At 40.7% G+C, this 20,636-nt stretch overlaps 1 protein-coding gene across 1 annotated transcript in view; it reads right to left on the bottom strand.

The window, feature by feature from the left end:
- The window catches only part of LOC136886680 (hemolymph lipopolysaccharide-binding protein-like), a 51,187-nt gene that overhangs the window by 18,028 nt on the left and 12,523 nt on the right, over window positions 1–20,636 (bottom strand). Inside the window, exons 2-3 of the mRNA XM_068230579.1 lie at window positions 16,307–16,432; window positions 2,701–2,833 (exon numbers count right to left, since the gene is read on the bottom strand). Of these exons, the coding sequence (XP_068086680.1) occupies window positions 2,701–2,833; window positions 16,307–16,432 (259 nt within the window). The remainder of the gene's footprint in view (window positions 1–2,700; window positions 2,834–16,306; window positions 16,433–20,636) is intronic.

Here is a 20,636-nt window from a genome sequence, read left to right as displayed (position 1 = left end):
CTAACACCACATTTCAAAGGTCTCTACTCTCCTTCTTTGCTTACCATGTTTCTCGGTTCAGACAAACACTTCCACTAACGACGCCTGAATGGTGAGTAGAAGTGTAACCAGTACTTCAGCAGTTACGGGGTACCTAAAACACTACACACACAATAAAACATCCACCGATAACAACACTGGGGAAACTTGATGATAATAAACCAGGAAAGTGGGAAACCTTACCGAGGGCCATGGAGGTGCGAAGGTTGCAGTTTTCGGAAAAGCCAACAGTGATCTCTTGTTTTCAAAATATTATTTACAAAATCGGCAATGCACAATAACTTCCGAAACAAATTCGCCAGTACACCAAATCTAGACGCACGATATAGAAGTTCTTTGACAAATATAGTTTTAGATGTTCCTAGACAAGTTCAAACAGTTAAGCAAATACATCTCAGTACAAAAGAAATTCCACAAATACAATATTGAAGGTAAGAGGAAGCACAAAATACTATTACATTTTAGAGTGATGTTAAAACTTGCTTTTCACATCTGATCAACAGAGTGGCGATTAGGGCAAACTCCTGTGATACACCAAGGAAAACTAAGTGGAACTTAAAACTGGACAGAAAGCAACAGGGCTTACCCCAAAACTGCCCAGGCTGGTTCCGACGAGACGTTCACGACGTCAAAAACTTCGGCAGGCTCGGCAGGTCAAGACCAAGACGGCTCAGAGACTTATGACTTCTCACGACCTAGGACCTTTTAAAGGGAACTCTGGCTTTGCAGTAGCCAATCAGAACACAGGAGCTTGCCCGGATTAACCAATCACAACTCTTTCAGCGGTCGCGATCTTTGAACCATTTTCTCGAACACAAACGATCGCGATCCTTCAATTTCCAGAATAGTAAGATCATATTTCTCGAATGCGTAACTAACAAACGCCAACAAACCCTGTTCAAAAATGTGTCACAGACTTTCTGGACTGTTCCTGTAAATATAGAAATGTAATCTACTAGTTACAAATACAGTATGCTTACACTGTACAGGTTACGTAGTTACATGGAATACAAATAACACACCAGAAAGTTTTACAGATAAAACCCACTACAAACACTTTCCACTTCCAATATCTTCCTCACCCCAGCCACGCTCGACCTTAACATAATATTACTCGGGGAAAAGGCGATCACTTCTGGAAACGTTCTCACTAACGATACCTGACAGTCACTTCACAAACAACCATGATTTTTTTAAGTTGACTTTCCAACAACAGACAAAACAAACTGTCACTACACCAAAGGTCCTTTCAGTAGCCCAGAGTTCACAGTTTACCTATAAATTTCAAAAATAATGAAGGTGATCTTTGATCCACCTATTCAATAAATACCACATGAATGTCCACATGGATAATCACACTACACTTCAAAATGCTTTTTGATCCTTTTACAAATGCTTTGACTGTTCTACTCTGTCCACCAAAGGATGTACACTCATTCATTCTGCCCATGGTTCTCGCTTCCTTGCAAGACAGCGTTCAAAGCCTAGTTCTTAGCCAAGTTATGGATTAATAGATGATATTGATATTGTATTTGTGGAATTTGTTTTGTACTTAGATGTATTTGCTTAACTCTTTGAACTTCAGGCAAGGAACATCTAAAACTATATTTGTCAAAGAACTTGTATATCGTGCATCTAGATTTGGTGTACTGGCGAATTTGTTTCGAAAGTTAATGTGTATTGCCGATTTCGTAAATAATATTTTGAAAACAAGAGATCACTGTTGGCTTTTCGGAAAACTGCAACTTTCGCACCTCCATGGCCCTCGGTAAGGTTTCCCAGTTTCCTGGTTTATTATCAACAAGTTTCCCCAGTGTTGTTATCGGCGCAGTTCCGCGTAGTTCATCATATGTTTTATTGTGTGTGTAGTGTTTTAGGTACCCTGTAACTGCACTTATTTCCTCCCTTTAACTGTGTTCGGTGTAGCCGCTGAAGTGCCGGTTACAAATTGAAAAATAATTACACTGTACAGGTTAGGTAGTTACATGGAATAGAAATAAAATATTCTATCACAACACACCAGATCATACAGTAAGTACAACTTAAAAATGTTTTAAAATAAAACCTACTACAAACACTTTCCACTTCCAATATATTCTACACCTGCGTCAAGAAGGTTTCGTTTGCAAGAAGGCTTCCCTTAGCAAATCCTATCCTTCGATATATGTCCTGCTAGTTTCTCCTGTCATTGGTTATGCTACTTCCTAGTTTCCGAAATTCCTCTACCACCTTAATCAGTACAATTCCTAGTCCAATATCACCTGCTTTATGTTCTACATTCCACTGCTCATGTTTAAGATTTCTTTCATTTCCTCCAGAACAATGACTACTTTTCTATATCCCACATTGCCTTTTCGATGTACACATTAAACTGTAGGAGAGGCAGACTACACACCTGCCCGCTCGCTGGCGGATTGTTGCTTCCATTATTCTGACCACTACAGTTTCTATTATTCTTCGCTCCCTGTAATTAATTCCAATCCTCGCCGGAATATCAGAACGGGTAGTCCAGTCTACAATATCAAACAGGTAGGAGACTGACACAAGCACGCTCCCTAGCTGATAGCCCCTGATAACCGCCCACAAACACTGGGGTCCTACTGCTTTGAGTTAAGGGATACCGAGTGTGTATGAGAGTTTCATTACAACACTTGGTCTTACCGTGTACTGGTCGATGTACAGAAGTCACCGAAACAAGCTGCTCAACTTCACTGCTATCACATGATCTTTCTTGGTGGACATTCACGGCTAATTCCCATTGCTCCTCCGTCGATGTCAGTCGTCGCGTGTCAACCTGCAACGAAGATCGCAAACCTTAGACATGGAAAATTATAGCCTACATTTAGTTGACAATCCACTGTAATTCCAAGGTGAATATGGAGCACGCATTTGAAACAATCCTGCCTCATCATACTCGTGATAATTTTCTTGCACGTCACTACGGAGGCCGAAGCACAACTATCACATCACATCGCCGTAGCATAGAGTGGAAATTGGAGCCGCAACTTACGGATAACCAACATTGTACTCTCAGATATGCTGTTTGTTCCTTATTCTTAGATATGACTGAAAATCGCAGTTCCATTTTATTCAGGATATTGTTCGTGTGTTTAAATCTGATTTTATAAAAACCGGATTTTCGGTTTTTTGGACATCATTCTCCTGCTGTGAAATTGGACAACATGTACAACAAGCCATTTGTTTATTAAACGACGCTTCTGATGTCTCATGTCCAGCTTCAATAACCAATTTTGCTGGGTAACTCGTAACTATGTCGAGAATTAACTTTTAAATATTAAATAGCATTTTGTGTTCGGTTGCTCTGCATAGCTGTGAAAAATTTAAGCTCACCAAGAAGATTGACGACGTGCTCCAAGCCTTCGACATCTGCTTACCATAGGTAAAAACAATGTTAGAAGTTTGGATTGGAGGAAATCAACAGCCAATCACAGATAACAGGGAGGGAGTACTTGTTATGATTCCAGGCAGTTTAGCAGTAGATATGATCAGGCTGGACTACTTCTGACAGCTCCAGGCAGTGTAGCAGTAGATATGATCAGGCTGGACTACTTCTGACGGCTCCAGCCAGTGTAGCAGTAGATATGACCTGGTTGGACTACTTCACATGGCTCCAGGCTTTGTAGCAGTAGATATGACCTGCCTGGACTACTTCTTAATGCTCCACGCTTTGTAGCAGTAGATATGACCTGGCTGGCCTACTTCTTAATGTTCCAGGCTTTGTAGCAATAGATATGACCTGGCTCGGCTACTTCTTACGGCTCCAGACAGTGTAGCAGTGGATATGATCAGGCTGGACTACTTCATACGGCTCCACCCAGTGTAGCAGTAGATATGACCAGGCTGGACTACTTCTTCAGGCTCCAGGCAGTGTAGCAGTAGATAACGCCTGGATGGACTACTTGATATCGGTACGGCTCCAGGTTGTGTACCAATAGATAAGACTTGGCTGGACTACTTTTTATGGACCCAGGCAGTTTTAGTGGAAATATATATTTATATTTATATAAAGAATGAAGATCAGATAAAACCTCTTGGCAGATATGTAAGATATGTCCAGTCAAATCATGCGTTCTTCCATGATAACGCTGAGGTTGTTCACTTGTGGTACAAAAGGGATTGCAACATTCTGAAGGATTACTCTCGGCAATGGACGTTTATTAATACTTGCAATTTGATTTTGATGGCCAAGAAGGATTGCTTGTGACTTTATAGGGCTCCCTTGAAGGCCGTTGGCAGCAGACCATTCACTAACAGTCAGTAAGTCAATGTTTATTAAGTCTATACTTTCCTGAAGGTCTTGTGCTGTAGAGTCTGTGTAGAGTTGAAGGTCGTCAGCGTACTGCAGTATTTGCAATGTCTTAAATTCGATGATACGCCATTCACAAAAAGTGCGATAAGAGAAGGTCCGAGTACAGAGCTTTGAGGGATTCATCTATTCACGTGACGCCACGAGGGAAATATTACATATTAGCTTTCACACATTGTTGACGTTCGTGAAGATAGAAATGTATGTATGTATATATGTATGTATGTGTGTACACTCATCACGAGAAAACGGCTGAACAGAATTTAACGAAAATCGGTATGTAAAGTCCGTGGATGAGCCACTAAAATCTAGGCTATAAATAATTTTATTCACGCTGAGTGAAATGATAGTTTAGGGGTTGGCTAAAATTTAATTCTCATTATTAACTCTTATTATTGGTCCTATCGATAAATACTACATAACTAAAGTTTTATAGAGTTACATTTCCGACCATTTTTAGTGTACCAGCTGTGATAACAGAAATATTAATGAATTTGTATTTTTGTTACTGAGTCCATATCAACGCCGAGCCACGAGAAATTGGGTTAACCGAATTTAATGAAAATCGGTATATAGAGTTGGGAATAAAAACTACAGGCTAAGCTGGATGAAAATGTGTTTTACGGGGAGGTGCCCAAAATTTAATTTTTAAATACCTATGTTATTGGTCCTATCGAAAAGTACTACGTAATAAATGTTATAGAGAATACAATTTCCGATCATTTTATGTTTCATTCAGTTTTACCGTACCGACTGTGATAAGAGTGGTATTTCAGAGTCGGAAGAAAACTAAATGTGAAGGCCTAAAATTACATTGACTATTGTTTGCTTTGTCTCTTATACTGCCACTCATATCCGATAGATGGGATTACTACTGTGTACCGCGTATAAAAGACTGACTGAATATTGGCGGGAAATAGCTGGGGAGTTGGAAATCTTTTTCCTTTAGCATTCCATTCCTCTGGTTCATACATTTTCTGATACTGCTGATACGTAACACACTGGTCCATCATAGTATTCCACCTGTTCGATTTCTACTATGACGCGCTGTTTTGATTGAGCAGTTGCACACTTAGGCCTAAGGCAGAGGCTTACTTATTATTATTATTAGTAGTAGTAGTAGCAGTATGACCTGGACTTAAAATGATAATTAGGCCTATTCCAAATTATAGCACCACAATTCACTAAATAACTCAAACTTCAACCCTGAAAAGAGCCGTTCCTTAAGAAAAGCTTCTCCCTTTTCACTTTTATTAGATTATACATTCATTTTATTCCAAATTAGCAGTGAAAAGGCTTCCTCCTCTGGCTTGGAGGAGAAATTTTCATATTCATATTCCAAGTCATATAGATTTTTCCGCGACCAGTGTAGTGAATTGAGATTTCCTGACTCATAGAATAATCCTAGGAAACAGATTAGTAAAAGGGAATAATTTTCGCCCTGGGCATGTCCACTATTCGACCCCCCTCCCCGCCGAAAAACGAAGAGAGTTCACGGAAAACGGTTGTCTGCGGCTTGGCCATTCCAGCTCTGGAACTTTGGACTGTTAGATTAGTAGCGTAGTACTGTTCGTTAAAAGTGAAAAAATGTATCGAGTCTTTCATATAATAGCATTGCTTTAAATTGCGCCATTCCTACCGAAACTATTGTAATGATGTATGTTAATTTCAGTTGGGATAAACCATAAAGGCAATATTTCTGAGCATATAAAAAGCAGGTGGAGAGTGAGTGTCTGCCATTATAATGAAAACTCCCTACCTGACAGTGACTGACGGTAGGTAAGCGGGCCTAACATTACAATGAAAATTCCCTAACCCAGTCTTCGTATGAGAAGACGTTTGGTGACCTCCCCGTCGCGTTTCTATGGTAACGTTAAGAGCTATGCAATTTAATACAATCTTGCTTACAACGTGTACACTACTTAACCTAGAATGATGTATACAATGTAGAATTTCGTTGCGAAGCACAGGTACATCAGCTAGTATTAAATAAATACGTTGATAGGGGACAACCTTGTCTAACTCCTTTTCTAATACTGGCCTTTTCTTCTACCTGTTTGATGATTATTTTTTTGCTTTGGTTCAGATACTGTTGATTAAACATTCTTCTATCCTTTCAGTCCAGTCCTATTTTCCTCATGGTTCTAAACAGTAGTTCCCAGTTCACATTGTCTAAAGCATTTTGTAAGTCAATGAAGGTAAGATAAGTTGTTCTATTCATTTCCATCCTTCTCTCCACTAACATGCATAAGGCCAGAATTGATTCTCTTGTTCCTCTGCCTTCTCTAAATCCAAATTAGTCTTCTCCAACATACTTATCTCCTGTTTTGTTCTTGACAATGTTAATGTGTATCTTTGAGCCATGTGTTAATATAGAAAGTGTTCTCTAATTGGTGCGGCCACCTGTCCTTCCTATTTTCTGTATGGTAATGGTTCTGCGTTGTGTGAAATCTTCTGCCACGATTCATCTTTCGTAGCATTCATTTATTACTCTGAATAATTGGTCTTTATGTTGATACCTAAATGTTTCCCTAATTCTGCTGGGATATCATCAACACCGATTGTTTTCCTACATTCAAGCCCCAATGGCATGTTAAAATTCATGTCTCATGGTTGGAGGACATTGCATTCCTCTTCCACACTCATTGATATCATCAACACCGATTGTTTTCATTCCTGAAGTCCTTATCATCGTACAGTTCTTTCATGTATTGTTTCCAGCGAGCACATTGTCTACCAGTAATATTCCATTTTTTACTACTGCATATTTGGTTCTATTTTTGTACTGTTGGGCACTGACTTTCTTATAAAATTGATCCTGTTTTCCCTTTTTCTTACTTTCTTCGATCTTTTCAGTAATGCTTTTGGTCCATTTCTCTTTCTCCTCCGCATTTTTCTCTAATCTGACTTTAATCCTTTAACTGAAATCGTCTTTCATCCGGCGACTCCCACGTGTACCTTCTTCTAAGAGGAACTTCAAATAATGTGTTTGTAATTACCATATCATTTTGACTGCAGGAATCTACCGAAGTTTCACCTCTTGCATTTCTTCCCCCCAGACCAAAATTTCCTACTGCCTTGTTGCCTGTACGGGATTTCACTATTTCATTAAAATTGCCCATTATAGCGACATTATCTTTTTCTTAGTTTTAATGGTTCTTCAGTATCCTCATACATAGTCTCCACTTCCTCCAAATCATGAGCCGATGTTGGGAAATATGTGTGAACTATTACCAAGTCCTCAGGTGCATTATTAATTTTCACCATCATTAATATTATTTGACCATTTTCCTCTTATTATAACTGCCACTCCATGCTTTTCCTCTTTTCTCTCCGCCACTTAAATTACTGTAATCTCATCACAGTAGAAGTCTCCATTTCCTTCCCATCTTGCCTGACGTATACCTAATATATCTACCTCGTTGTTCTTCATCTCTTCTTTCAATTTATCCAATTTTCCAGCTTTCAATAGCGTTCGTACGTTCCATGTTCCCACCTTCGTGGCGGTTTTAGGGGGATTTCGCTTGCTAATGACCTGAGAAGCCCTCTTACGTCTCCAACCAGATATTGGGTTCCGAAATCCATCATCAGTAATTAACGTTTCCTCATTAATGTCAGCTCCCATGGTTTGGATTCTACTTGGGATATCCTTAGGATCCTTAATGGAGTGGTTTCCCGTTGCCTTATCCATTATATGCCGTTGACCAATATGTATAGTTTCATCCGCCTTTAGGGGAATTTCTCACCCCAAGGACAAGGGAGTGCCGTGACCTCAATTCGTTCATCCATCCGCAGAGGAGGCTGTTGACGACACTGAAGGGGCCACTTATATCGGCGGCCACTCAGTCCCCTTTTAGTCGCCTTTTACGACAGACAGAGGTTACCGTGGGTGAATTCTAACCCACAGCCCACACCTTACAAAAATGCACTAGAGTAGACACGATCAATAAAATATTCCACAATATGTATTTTTGTTTAGTAGTATCACTTTATGAGATGATAATTGAAATTCCTATAAGTTATGCTTAATACTGGTTACAAGAGATGGCTTTATATTTGGGAATTTACCAGGGACCCGAAGATCAATATAAGCGAAAAGCAGTAGACCCCTCCAGCAGTCCTCAGTATTCTCTGAAATGCAACGCTGTATTATGTGAATTAAACAAAGTACTCAGCACCTTTGGGAATACGGCGCAACATATGTATATTTTTCTTACAAGAAGTCAGTTTCTCATAAAAAGAATCCCGTGATGTCGTTATCGTACCATCTCCTTTAATAGGCTTTTTGGGATGATTTGGGGACCAATGAATACGAAGACCTCTGGTAACTTTTAACAAATTTATCGCAGAGGGGACAGGTTTATTAACTAAGCGCCAACTACGGAAGAAGATTGCGAATTTCTTAGTAATTCGCACGATGGGCACTTCCACGAGTCAGCAGTGCTAGTAAGATCCTGAACTTCCACATCAGAGATGCCACCACAAAATCCGTGAATCCTCGAATGACGTATCTCACAGAAAAGTTATACACTGGATCTAGCGTCACCTGACTTCCTACATAGACGACAGACAATTGTTCATTATCTTCTGACACACACAATAACAAAGAACAATAACTTAAACATTGAAAATCATACTGGAAATATACGATGCTTGAATACTAACAAAACATGGCTACCGTTCCTTAGTTGGTTTAAAGGACACCTAAAACACAGTATACATTTCAAGGAGAAATTTTACAATCAACGACAAACAAGAAACTACAACAAGATGGCTGTCGTCTTGTTGACATCTAAACTTAAGAATTTAGTGGAAACATTGCATAAAACCTCAACCACGGAGGACAACACAATCACATACGTAAAACACACGAACAAACTTCGCAAACAGTCGGCGAACCCAAAGAAGCACAATTTGGTTGATTTCCATTCAGAGATTGCTTGGCTGAAATGAATGGTCAAATCCACAGCCTCCTTAGAGTAGAGTATGCGAAGTATATATTCTGCTAACTACCAAGTCCTAGCGCATCCGGTGACCATGTCGCGAACAAGCAGACTGCTTGTCTTGGGGCAAGCCGAATAGGAAGAAGGCAGATATAATTTAAATTGCTTGCCTAAGTCCCAGCGATAACACTAGAAATGTAAGTAATTGCTTCTGCTATGAGATACCTCACTGCTATTCCTTGTGCGTTCCTAAAGTCGTTAGTGGTTAGCACATGTAAAGCAGGTTTGGGTTTGATCAGTGCCTTCGTAATACACGGGACGTACTGTAGAAAGCGCGCCAAACCCATCAGCTGATCAATTGAGGCGAGCTAAGTGAATGTTACAAGTTGTATTTGCGATTGTAATTCATAAGGATTGGGAGGATTCTGTGGATAACTGTGACTGTTGAAAGGCATAACTTTACATTAATTTAAGTACTGTATATTGGATGTTTCTTCTTCAAACTTATCACATCAGAATTTACGTAGATAATAAGACAGTAGAGGAGCAAAGACAGTTCAACTCCCGGAAATGAGTCAGCACTTTCTTGCTGAGTCAGCAACCCAGGTCTAGTAGTGTAGCAATGCAGGTTCCAATGCAAGGTCATTAGTTATAGTAGGTGAGCAATGTCGATTTGCGGATTTTGCATAAGAGAGCGACTCTAACCCTACATTCGCTATCTTGAAGGGCCTAACCTTACTCTAAAGCCTAGTTGCCCTTCCCGACGCCTAAGAGAGCGAGCCTACGCTCACAACCGCCAATTTGATAAGGGACTATCCTTAGTTTTAAGCCATTTGCATCAGATGGCGGCTATACACAAGCTCTTTTAGAGTAAGCTAGCTGAGGGACCTACTGCGCAAGACAGCTTCTTGTGGGACGCCATAGGAGCGCTTGCGCAGGATGGCGGCAGCTCTTATGAGACGACGTAGTGGCGCTTGCCCAAGATGGTGGCTGCACTTATGTGACGGCCTAGAAGCGCTTGCGCAAGATGGCGGCTGCTCTTTTGAGACGGCTTACAGGCGCTTGCGCAGGATGGCGGTTATACATAGCCTCTTATGAGACGGCCTATGGGCGTTTGCGTTAGATGGCGGCTGCTCTTAAGAGAAGGCTTAGGGACGCTTGCGCAAGATGGCGGCTCTATATAGACGTCTTAGGGGCGCTTGTGGAAGATGGCGGCTATACACAAGCTCTTTTAGAGAAAGCTAGCTGAGGGACCTACTGCGCAAGATGGCGGCTGTACACAGACTCTTAAGGCCTATGGGCGATTGCGCAAAATGGCGGCTATACACAGGCTCTTATGGAGAAAGATGGCGGTCATGGTCGATTGCACAAGATGGCGGCTATACACTGGCTTCTTTGGAGAAAGATGACGGCTATGGGTGATTGCACAAGATGGCGGCTATACACGGACTTCTTTGGAGAAAGATGACGGCTATGGGCGATTGAACAAGATGGTGGCTATACACGGACTTCTTTGGAGAAAGATGACGGCTATGAGCGATTGCACAAGATGGCGGCTATACACGGACTTCTTTGGAGAAAGATAACGGCTATGGGCGATTGCACAAGATGGCGGCTATACACGGACTTCTTTGGAGAAATATGACGGCTATGGGTGATTGCACAAAATGGCGGCTATACACGGGCTTCTTTGGAGAAAGATGACGGCTATGGGTGATTGCACAAGATGGCGGCTATACACGGACTTCTTTGGAGAAAGATGACGGCTATGGGTGATTGCACAAGATGACGGCTATACACGGACTTCTTTGGAGAAAGATGACGGCTATGGGTGATTGCACAAGATGGCGGCTATACACGGACGTCTTTGGAGAAATATGACGGCTATGGGTGATTGCACAAGATGACGGCTATACACGGACTTCTTTGGAGAAAGATAACGGCTATGGGCGATTGCACAAGATGGCGGCTCTACACAGGCTCTTATGGAGAAAGATGGCGGTCATGGTCGATTGCACAAGATGGCGGCTATACACTGGCTTCTTTGGAGAAAGATGACGGCTATGGGTGATTGCACAAGATGGCGGCTATACACGGACTTCTTTGGAGAAAGATGACGGCTATTGGTGATTGCACAAGATGGCGGCTATACACGGACTTCTTTGGAGAAAGATGACGGCTATGGGTGATTGCACAAGATGGCGGCTATACACAGGCTCTTATGGAGAAAGATGGCGGTCATGGTCGATTGCACAAGATGGCGGCTATACACTGGCTTCTTTGGAGAAGGATGACGGCTATGGGTGATTGCACAAGATGGCGGCTATACACGGACTTCTTTGGAGAAAGATAACGGCTATGGGCGATTGCACAAGATGGCGGCTATACACGGACTTCTTTGGAGAAAGATGACGGCTATGGTTGATTGAACAAGATGGCGGCTATACACTGGCTTCTTTGGAGAATGATGTCGGCTATGGGTGATTGCACAAGATGGCGGCTATACACGGACTTCTTTGGAGAAAGATGACGGCTATGGGCGATTGCACAAGCAGGCGGCTGTACATGGCCTCTTGTGGATAAAGATGACGGCTATGGGCGATTCCGCAAGATGACGATTATACATAGGCCCAGCTATACGTGGGCTCTGATAAGAATGTCTAGTGCCATAAGAAATAAATTAGTTACATTTAATTTCCTAGCAGTCGAACAAATTATCTGATAAACATGTAACTTGAAATTTGGGTTCCAAAATATACTATCTGAATGTGTTGGCATGAGTTATAAGCATGTAGCTCATGCGGAAAGTGAAATAAACAGTTCGGGTAGCGCTATAAGAAATACATTGCTTACATTTAAGCCCCTAGCAGTGGAAAAAATTATCGCATAAAAATGTATTTGAAATATCGGTTCGGAAACATATAATTTCAATCTGTTAGCATAGGCTATAAGCTTGCAGCTTATGCATGAGTGACATCAAACCGGACGCCTAGTGCCATAACAAATATATTGGATACATTTAAGCCCCTAGCTGTCGAACAAATTATCGTAAAAACATGTAACATTAAATATCGGTTCGGAAACATATTACTTCACTGTGTTGGTATAGGTTACAAGCTTGTATCTCATGGAGGAGCGAAAACAAACAGAACGCCTGGAGCCATAAGAAATACATTGCTTACATTTAAGCCCCTGGCAGTCGAACAAATTATCGGATTAAAATGTAACTTGATATTTCGATTCGGAAATATACTATTTGAATCTGTTGGCATGCGATATAAGCCTGTAGGTCATGCGTAAAGTGAAATAAGAAATGCATAACTTACATTTAAGCCCCTAGCATTCAAAAAATTATCGCATAAACATGTAACATGAAATATCGAATTGTTTCAAATTGCTCGTAGCTTTGGTTACAAACAAGAGCACGTAGAATTTCAAATTTCACACACCCACGTGGCTAAGGTAGCAAATAAAAGCACGTGGAATTTCAAATTTCGCGCACTCGCGTGACTGAGGTAGCACCCATGAGGATTTAGCCCAGTCAAGATGCTCTTTTATTTAAGGATGGCCTCTGACAGCTGTCAAAAAGCGCATGGAATTTCAAATTGCCCGCCACTACGTGTCTAAGGTATTAGCTATGCTCTCTTGTTTAAAGATGGCCGCTGAAAGCTGACAAAAGAGCACGTGGAATTTCAAATTGCCCGCCACCACGTTCCTAAGGTGGTAGCTATGAAGTTTAGTGCCGTAAATATGGCAGCACTGAGGTTAGCGAAGCGTGCTTATTTAAATATGGCAGTTGTCAGCTTGACAGCAGTCAAAAAACCGCATGCCTTTGTTTACAAACTAGATCATGTGGTCGTGACGTCACGGTCACGTTGTCATGACGTCACGGGGTCAATGACCTTTTGCCGGGGTCAATGACCTCGGGTGCTGACGCCAAGTGTTTGGGATCCCCACTGCTCCACTACTCATTCATTCTGGTGCGTGTAGCATTTCATGGTTGTTTCCGGCCACCGCTCAGTCTACTATTTCGTGACTTAATACTATCTTTGCTTCTTTTGGTCCTTGCCAATATATAGTTTCCGATAATGCTAAGGCTTTCACATCCAACCTCTTCCGAAAAGTCTGTTTTGACCTGTCTATTTCACAATTTCTTCTTATTACCCTGAACCATCTCTGGCTGAGCGGGTTAATCGTAATCTTCGATCGGCATTGATTGCTTTTCACCATGAAGATCATTCCAGGTGGGATACTTCGTTGGATTGGTTACCTTTTGCTTTAAATTCAGCTGTTCATGAGTCACACAAGTTCACCCCTGCCTCGTCCGGCTCCACGGCTAAATGGTTGGCGTGCTGTCCTTTGGTCACAAGGGACCCGGGTGCGATTCCCGGCAGGGTCGGAAAATTTAACCATAATTGGTTAATTTCTCTGGCACAGGGGCTGGGTTTATGTGTCGTCTTCATCATCATTTAATCCTCATCATGACACGGAGGTCGCCCAGAGGTGTCACATCAAAAGACCTGCACCTGGCGAGGCGATCAAGTCCTCGGACACTCCTAGCACTAAAAGCCATACGCCATTTCATTTTACCCCTGCCTGTCTCAAGTTTGTTCCTGCCCACACCTCTCTCTAATCTTTGGTCACTTAAGGAAATAGATCCCGATATTATTAGAGATCTAAGGATAAAGGCCAAAAGTAACCTTAAAGCTTCTCGCGAAAAGGTTATGGGAAGGTATGATCGTGGAGGCCCACCAATTTAAAATTCGGAGATAAGGTTATGGTAAAAATAAATTGTAGCTGCGGGCAAGCTTGCCCCCAGATTTCATGGGCCATGTATTACTTTTGATTTCCTAACCCCTGTCTCCCTATTGGTCAGCAACCCAGCCACTGAGAGGATATTTAGGGCTGACCTTTCTCAAGTGCAACCAGTATAAACTCCACACAGGCAACTAAATCTTGTCAGTAAGAGAAGGTTATTTTTCTTTCAAAACAGTTTGGAATTTTAAAATAGGTAACTTTATATTGTAATATGGAGGCCTTCTGCCACAACCATGACGGAATTATCTTGTAAACCTTCCCCTCTATTAAATATGTGCCTGTTTGCCATGTCCTGGTGGCCATTATCTAGCCCCCGTGTCCAAATTCCGGCCTACTGACACACTCATCATCATTTATCTATATTATTTAATAGTTGAAATTTTGTTTTTTATCATTTCTACATATGATTGCAATATAAAAAAACACTAATAGTGTTTCCTAAATATATTTTACTTTCTAATTTCTTTCATATATTGAATATGTGACATTATGGTTTTTCCGATAAAGTAATGAATATGTAAGAACATTTTCAGAAATAAAAAATATACAAATAATGATGACGTTGATGATGATGATGATGATGATGACGAATACAAAAAAATAAAAATGCTACATTGTTTTATTTTTAACTTTTTGTCTTATGAAAGGTGAATGTGGTATTAATGTTATGCCAGAGTTTATTGGTTTGGCACCAAAAATGTATGCATATGTGACAGAAAATTCTCAATCTCCAAATAAAGGCGAAAGGTGTACGTTCAATCCCAGGCAGCCATTTACAATTTCCACACTATCGTAAGATACTAGCATCTACAAATGCACTTTCTTGTGGACAGATGAGAATACCATCACACATACATCATGTTTTTGCTACTGAACAGAACAAATGTTCATTAATTCCATATGAAGATAAATGTCAGTGGAATAGTGATTCCCTTATGAATGTACCATAGGGGTACAAAGACGTGTAGGTGTTGTTATGCCTTGATATTTTTATGTATATAGTATTCATGAATCTTTCATTGTTGTAAATACAATAATTATGTGTAAAAAGGGGAAAATTATCTAAAAAGATCATTACATCATCATTCATTTTAAAATTACATTTTCAATTTCTATAATCACGATGTAAAATTATAAAAAATATATTCTCTAGATTTTTAACATTTCTCCTTACCCGACCCGTCGTTATTCATCATGCTCTCTCTACTCCATGCTCACCAGATTGATATTATAACAATAACGTAAGTATATCTGTAGCAAAAACGGGGTGAAAAACAAAATTAGGATTTAGCTTTAAAACTATGCACTGTGAGGAGAGGTCTTGGCAAAAGTGGAGTCGGGAACTTATTCACATGGCTAAGACCCGTCAAGGTGATAGCAGTGAGGTTAGGGTTCGTTGCCATTTTGAAAATTCCGAACACGTGGCTAAGTTCCGTCGAGATAACAGCTGTGAGGTTAGCGATACTTCGATAGGGAGGGTGGGCATGTCGAGAAGGGCAGCTAGCCTTAAAACTAGGCTCCTCTGACCTCTTCTGAAAATGCTGACGCCGATGTCATTGTTTTTGAATCCATCTTGCTCTACTATTAAAACTATATTATTATTATTATTATTATTATTATTATTATTATTATTATTATTGTTGTTGTTGTTGTTGTACGTTTATTGTCTCCATATTCCTATTAATACATAATAATTATTTGTTGGGTAAACTGAAGACAAAATCCCTCGAGCTTTGACCGTGTAAATCACACTTCAAACCTACTTAGATAAAATTACATAGACCTGACTTGCGAGATGTGATGAGATTAGAGTTGGTAATGATCTCACCTGTTATATTAATACAACATATGTGAATATTTCATGATTAAAAAGTACATACATATTATGTCCTTGCATTGCACTGGTCGGACGGAGAAAACAGTTCACCTCTTTGCGTGACGTCATCGGAGCTACAGAACGGACTGTATATCGCGAAGGCAGTGGTTTGATGCACTTTGATATCAAGTACCTGTTAGATTAATTCCACGAACTGTATTACTGTGACTTGAAAGCTGGATTAAATTCGAATGGCGCATGCAAACATTTTGATTAAAAAGCCCTAAGAAACATGTATTTATAACATAAAATATTATCCATCCAACACAGAAGCACAACTCTGCAATTGAGAACACACGGTACCGTTATCATCCAATGTCCACTGGCGTTCTTGCGGCCTTGCACAGACATGTCCAACTTAGAGCCCACAGACGATGCACAGTGATCTGCGCTCGCCAGTGAAACTGCTAGCATCAAGGGCAAGGAAACCTGGAACAGGTACAGAGTTCTACAGTTAACTATTACTAAAATGACATTCTAAAGGAGGTCGTGTCAGAAAATTTGGTACTTCAAGGCAGAACACTGATTTCGGTTTCATCTATCCATCCTCAGTCAAACAAACACATTACCTTAGATCTTCAGCCCAGTTTGAAAACTTTGATAGTCAGTTAACAAAACAGCGCGCAGTATTTACCTGTGTAATGTAATCGTCTGTTTCCCTGTGCAGTTTTATGTATTCTGACAGGATTTATGAACTTGATCCTAGCTACTTGTTAATTATCATCATGAGAGCTTCATGAACTTTGTTCTAGGTAATTGTTAAATTATCTGACCATTCCACGTCCCTTGCTATATTTCCTCCCTGTCGTGGCCTACATTTCTATAACGGAGTAAGACTACAGCCCCATCTAGTCCAAGTAACTATTGTGCGGAGAACTCGTCCTGTGATAATTTCTCACTGAACACTGATTGCAATTACTTGCACGGGGCAGAGAACGTAAGGTGCAGAGATGATATTTACCAATACAATATATTCGGAATTGGATTTTCTTTCCTTTCTAACTCTTTGAACGTGAAACAAGAAATGGAATTTCAACGCTCGAGAAATTTACAATAAGGAGCTCGAATGTTCTGATATTTAACAACATATCTGGGGGAGAGGACTCACGTCTGTCAGAGTCTGATGACCAGTAGGTTTCGGGGTATTATTAGGCTAGTCTTTACAAATGGAAAACTCATACTTCGCGTAAAGAAGCCATAGCTTCAGGAGCACATGTCATAGGTCAGGGATCGAACCCTGGTATCCAATCCATAAATTGTTTTGCAAACGATACACGGAATCGAAAGGAGCCGTAGCTTCTAGTTTGACATTAGACTGGGCTCGAACCCTCGATTCTAGTTCACAATGATTTTACAATACGCCTGTTTTCGGGGCAGTGTAATACATTATTCACAATTGTCTGACATCACAGACCCTTAACGCAGAAGGGGTATTTTACCCATGGGGTTAGTATTACCCGGTTACCCTCTCTATATTAAGGAAACCGAACACCAGAGAATAAGCCCTATATGTATTTTACAGAAATGCGGACAACCTAATAGTCGCATGCTTGCTATAAACATCGAAATCCTCCCGAGATTCACATATTTAATGTTCTGCCATACCTTGTTAATTAGCTCATGTTCAGGCTACTGCCTCGCCACACACAAGTCAATCACTACAAGAAACCTTAGCTCAAAAATTCACTCTTTAAATAGAGTAACAGCCGCTGTTTCTGGAAGGATACATTTTTATACATTTCGATTAGATAATCTATTTGATATCACATAATTTGATAGGCTGATGAAATTGTTGACAGATTTGATAACTTCTGAATGATTGAAAGAAAAACTGACTGGCGATAGCTTACCCAAGTTCCAAATACCAACTTCCATTCGGATTGTTAATGTGCTTTCAACAACAACGAGCAGAACAAAATCGATGATAGGGACTCTTGTCTCAGAAAGGCAAATTACTTGAATATCTGACGGTTCAAGGTATTTCACACAGGTGCCAGCATATACAACTTAACGAGGCCACAATATCGATACAGTGAACATAAATGCCAGTAATAACTACAACTTCTCCTCTATTATTCTACCATACATCTTCTCTAAATGTGCCCATGTTGGACATAATTACCTATTTATCTCGGAGCACTTCCCCAGTTACTTGGCTGCTTGCATGAAGGAGCTATACCAAATTAATTCAGAGTCTCTATAGTATCCCCAGCTTGACATGTGGTGCGCGGAAGCTGAAGAAAATATTCTTTATAGTTATATTGGACACATCTTCAAAGTTTCAAACTGTTCTGATAGAAGAAAATTTGTGTTTAGGAAAATTCCTTTCCGTGACGATCAACTAGCAGGGCTCAAGCAAGATACAGCAGATATTTTATATTCAGGAGGCCGGATGGACTGCATCGCTATTACCTTCGCAGGCGTATTAACAGGGCTGTACAAGTAAGAGAGGGATGTTGGACTACAATTGTTGCCTACATTTCAAGAAAGCAAAACCAGTGCAATAGAGCAGGTAGAGCATTATCTGGTCATATTATGATGAAGAGCGGATCCCGAAAGGCAGTTTTACTGAACGGCGGTGTTTTCTTGTATGTTAATTACTGTGTCGATGCTATGAAAATAGATCAAGTACCTAGCTGAGCTTTACACATCTCTTCATATAGTTATGGGTGTATTTAGGGGTCGCAGTAAGGATGTAAACCAGAGGCATATGAGTTGTTCGTAAGACCCGTTCAGCGTGTGAGTGACTCACCAGGATTACTTGACTCAAGAACAACATGAAAAGATCCACAGGAGAGCAGCGCGATTTGCTCTGGGTGGCTTCCGACAAAGAGTAGTGTAATGAAAATATTGGAAACTTCGAGCTGGGAAGACTTGGGAGTAAGGGAACAAACAGCTGAGCTGTAATACGTCAACTCACGGACACTCATATTACACACACATAACTCTATACATGGACATTGTCAGGGATAGTGTTTTAAGTGTTATGCCTGCATGACCTAAGCGCCATCATAGTCCTGATTCTGTGGCCTCTTAGCACACTTTACACGCATATTCTTTGAGGAAGGAATACTGTAGAAATAAACTGACGACATGCAGCAGATCTTGTCGAAGGTGGTGTGAGGAAAGCCATCGTCAGAAGATTAGGAGCATTTGAAATGCGGGTCTACTCCATTGACCAGGATGAATAGAAATGTGCAGCTCCCCTACCCTGGTCGTATCATTAGGGAAGATCAAGAAAAGAGGAGTCCTGCGAGATCCCGCACGTGTTGGCTGGGGAATCTTCGACTGTAGTTCAGCCAACAGCAAAACTAAGATCCAAAGTCCAATGACGGATACTATCCAGTGTGGTACTAATAATTCCGGCAGACAGAGCGTCCAAAGAGACGGGAGGATAAACGTGGAACTGATATTACTACATGCAATAAGTAATGTACTATTAATAAGGATTGTCCCTCTATAGCTCGTGTGGAGAGACCGCACTTAACTGTATAGCTTGCTGCCTGCTGCAAATGAGCTCCTGTAAGCCTCTCTTTGCTCTCCTCTATTGCTCGTGTGGAGAGACTGCACTTAACTGTATAGCTTGGTGCCTACTGCAAATGAGCTCCTGAAAGCCTCACTATAGCTCGTGTGGAGAGACCGCACTTAACTTGCTCTCCTTCGACTTATCTCCACCACTGACAGCTCACCCTTGTTACATCACGTTCCCTTGTTTGAACATTCATCAACCACAAAATATCCCACTCAAATTCTATGAAACTTCCACTACTCTATAGAGATATTTCGTCCTTAAATTGCCCAGCTCCATGGTGAAATGGTTTTGTACAATAGGTACCTGGTCAGATTAGCTGCCGTGTCGAGATTTTAACCTAAATTGGTTAATCGGGGGCCGTGTGTTTGTGATGTCTTCTTAAGTAGGAGCCGCATCCCCGAGACATTCAGGTCACCTATAAGACCTGCACCAGGCCTGCTCGCAGGATATTCGCCATTATTATTATTATTATTATTATTATTATTATTATTATTATTATTATTATTATTATTATTATTATTATTATTATTATTGTACCGGGCGGTACACCTCCACACCGCTAATTTAATATGTGCGCCTGTTGAAACTCCTCTGCTGGAGGAAGTCTGAACTTTATTGACGGTATTAATTTTCTACTTTCTCAGAAGAAGTCACTACCTGGAAATTTTGGAGTTTTAGAACTGTGTCATTTTTGATGTGTTTTTGTTTTGCTTGAAGTAAGAAGTGTGAACTTTCTCTTCTAGAGGACACTACTGAAGATCAACAATAGTGCACCCTGGTGGGAAGTGAAAGAACTGGTTTTTTTTGGAGAAAATGTAATTTCAAAAGTTTGTTCTTTGCTAAATTTCTTTCAGTCATTAGTTAAGTTGGCAATATTAACCCTTTCTTTCCCCTTGTTTTGTATGTATCCAATCCCGAATTTCTTCAATTTATTTCTGACCAATCCGAGGTATCTTCCCCCAACTTGAATATGTTGCTGTATCCTACCCAATAAAGTGATTGTGGGCGGGTGTTTTCATTCCCCTAACGCCTAGAACCTTCCGCGAGAGTATATAAACTGCTGATTTTTGGGTCTCTGCGCCACTTCTGTTCCATCTTTCA

This window comes from Anabrus simplex, chromosome X, assembly GCF_040414725.1.
Source record: "Anabrus simplex isolate iqAnaSimp1 chromosome X, ASM4041472v1, whole genome shotgun sequence".
Classification (NCBI taxonomy): Eukaryota; Metazoa; Arthropoda; class Insecta; order Orthoptera; family Tettigoniidae; genus Anabrus; species Anabrus simplex.
The sequence above is the reverse complement of the archived record's forward strand: the minus strand, read 5'-3'. Positions and strand labels throughout refer to the sequence as shown.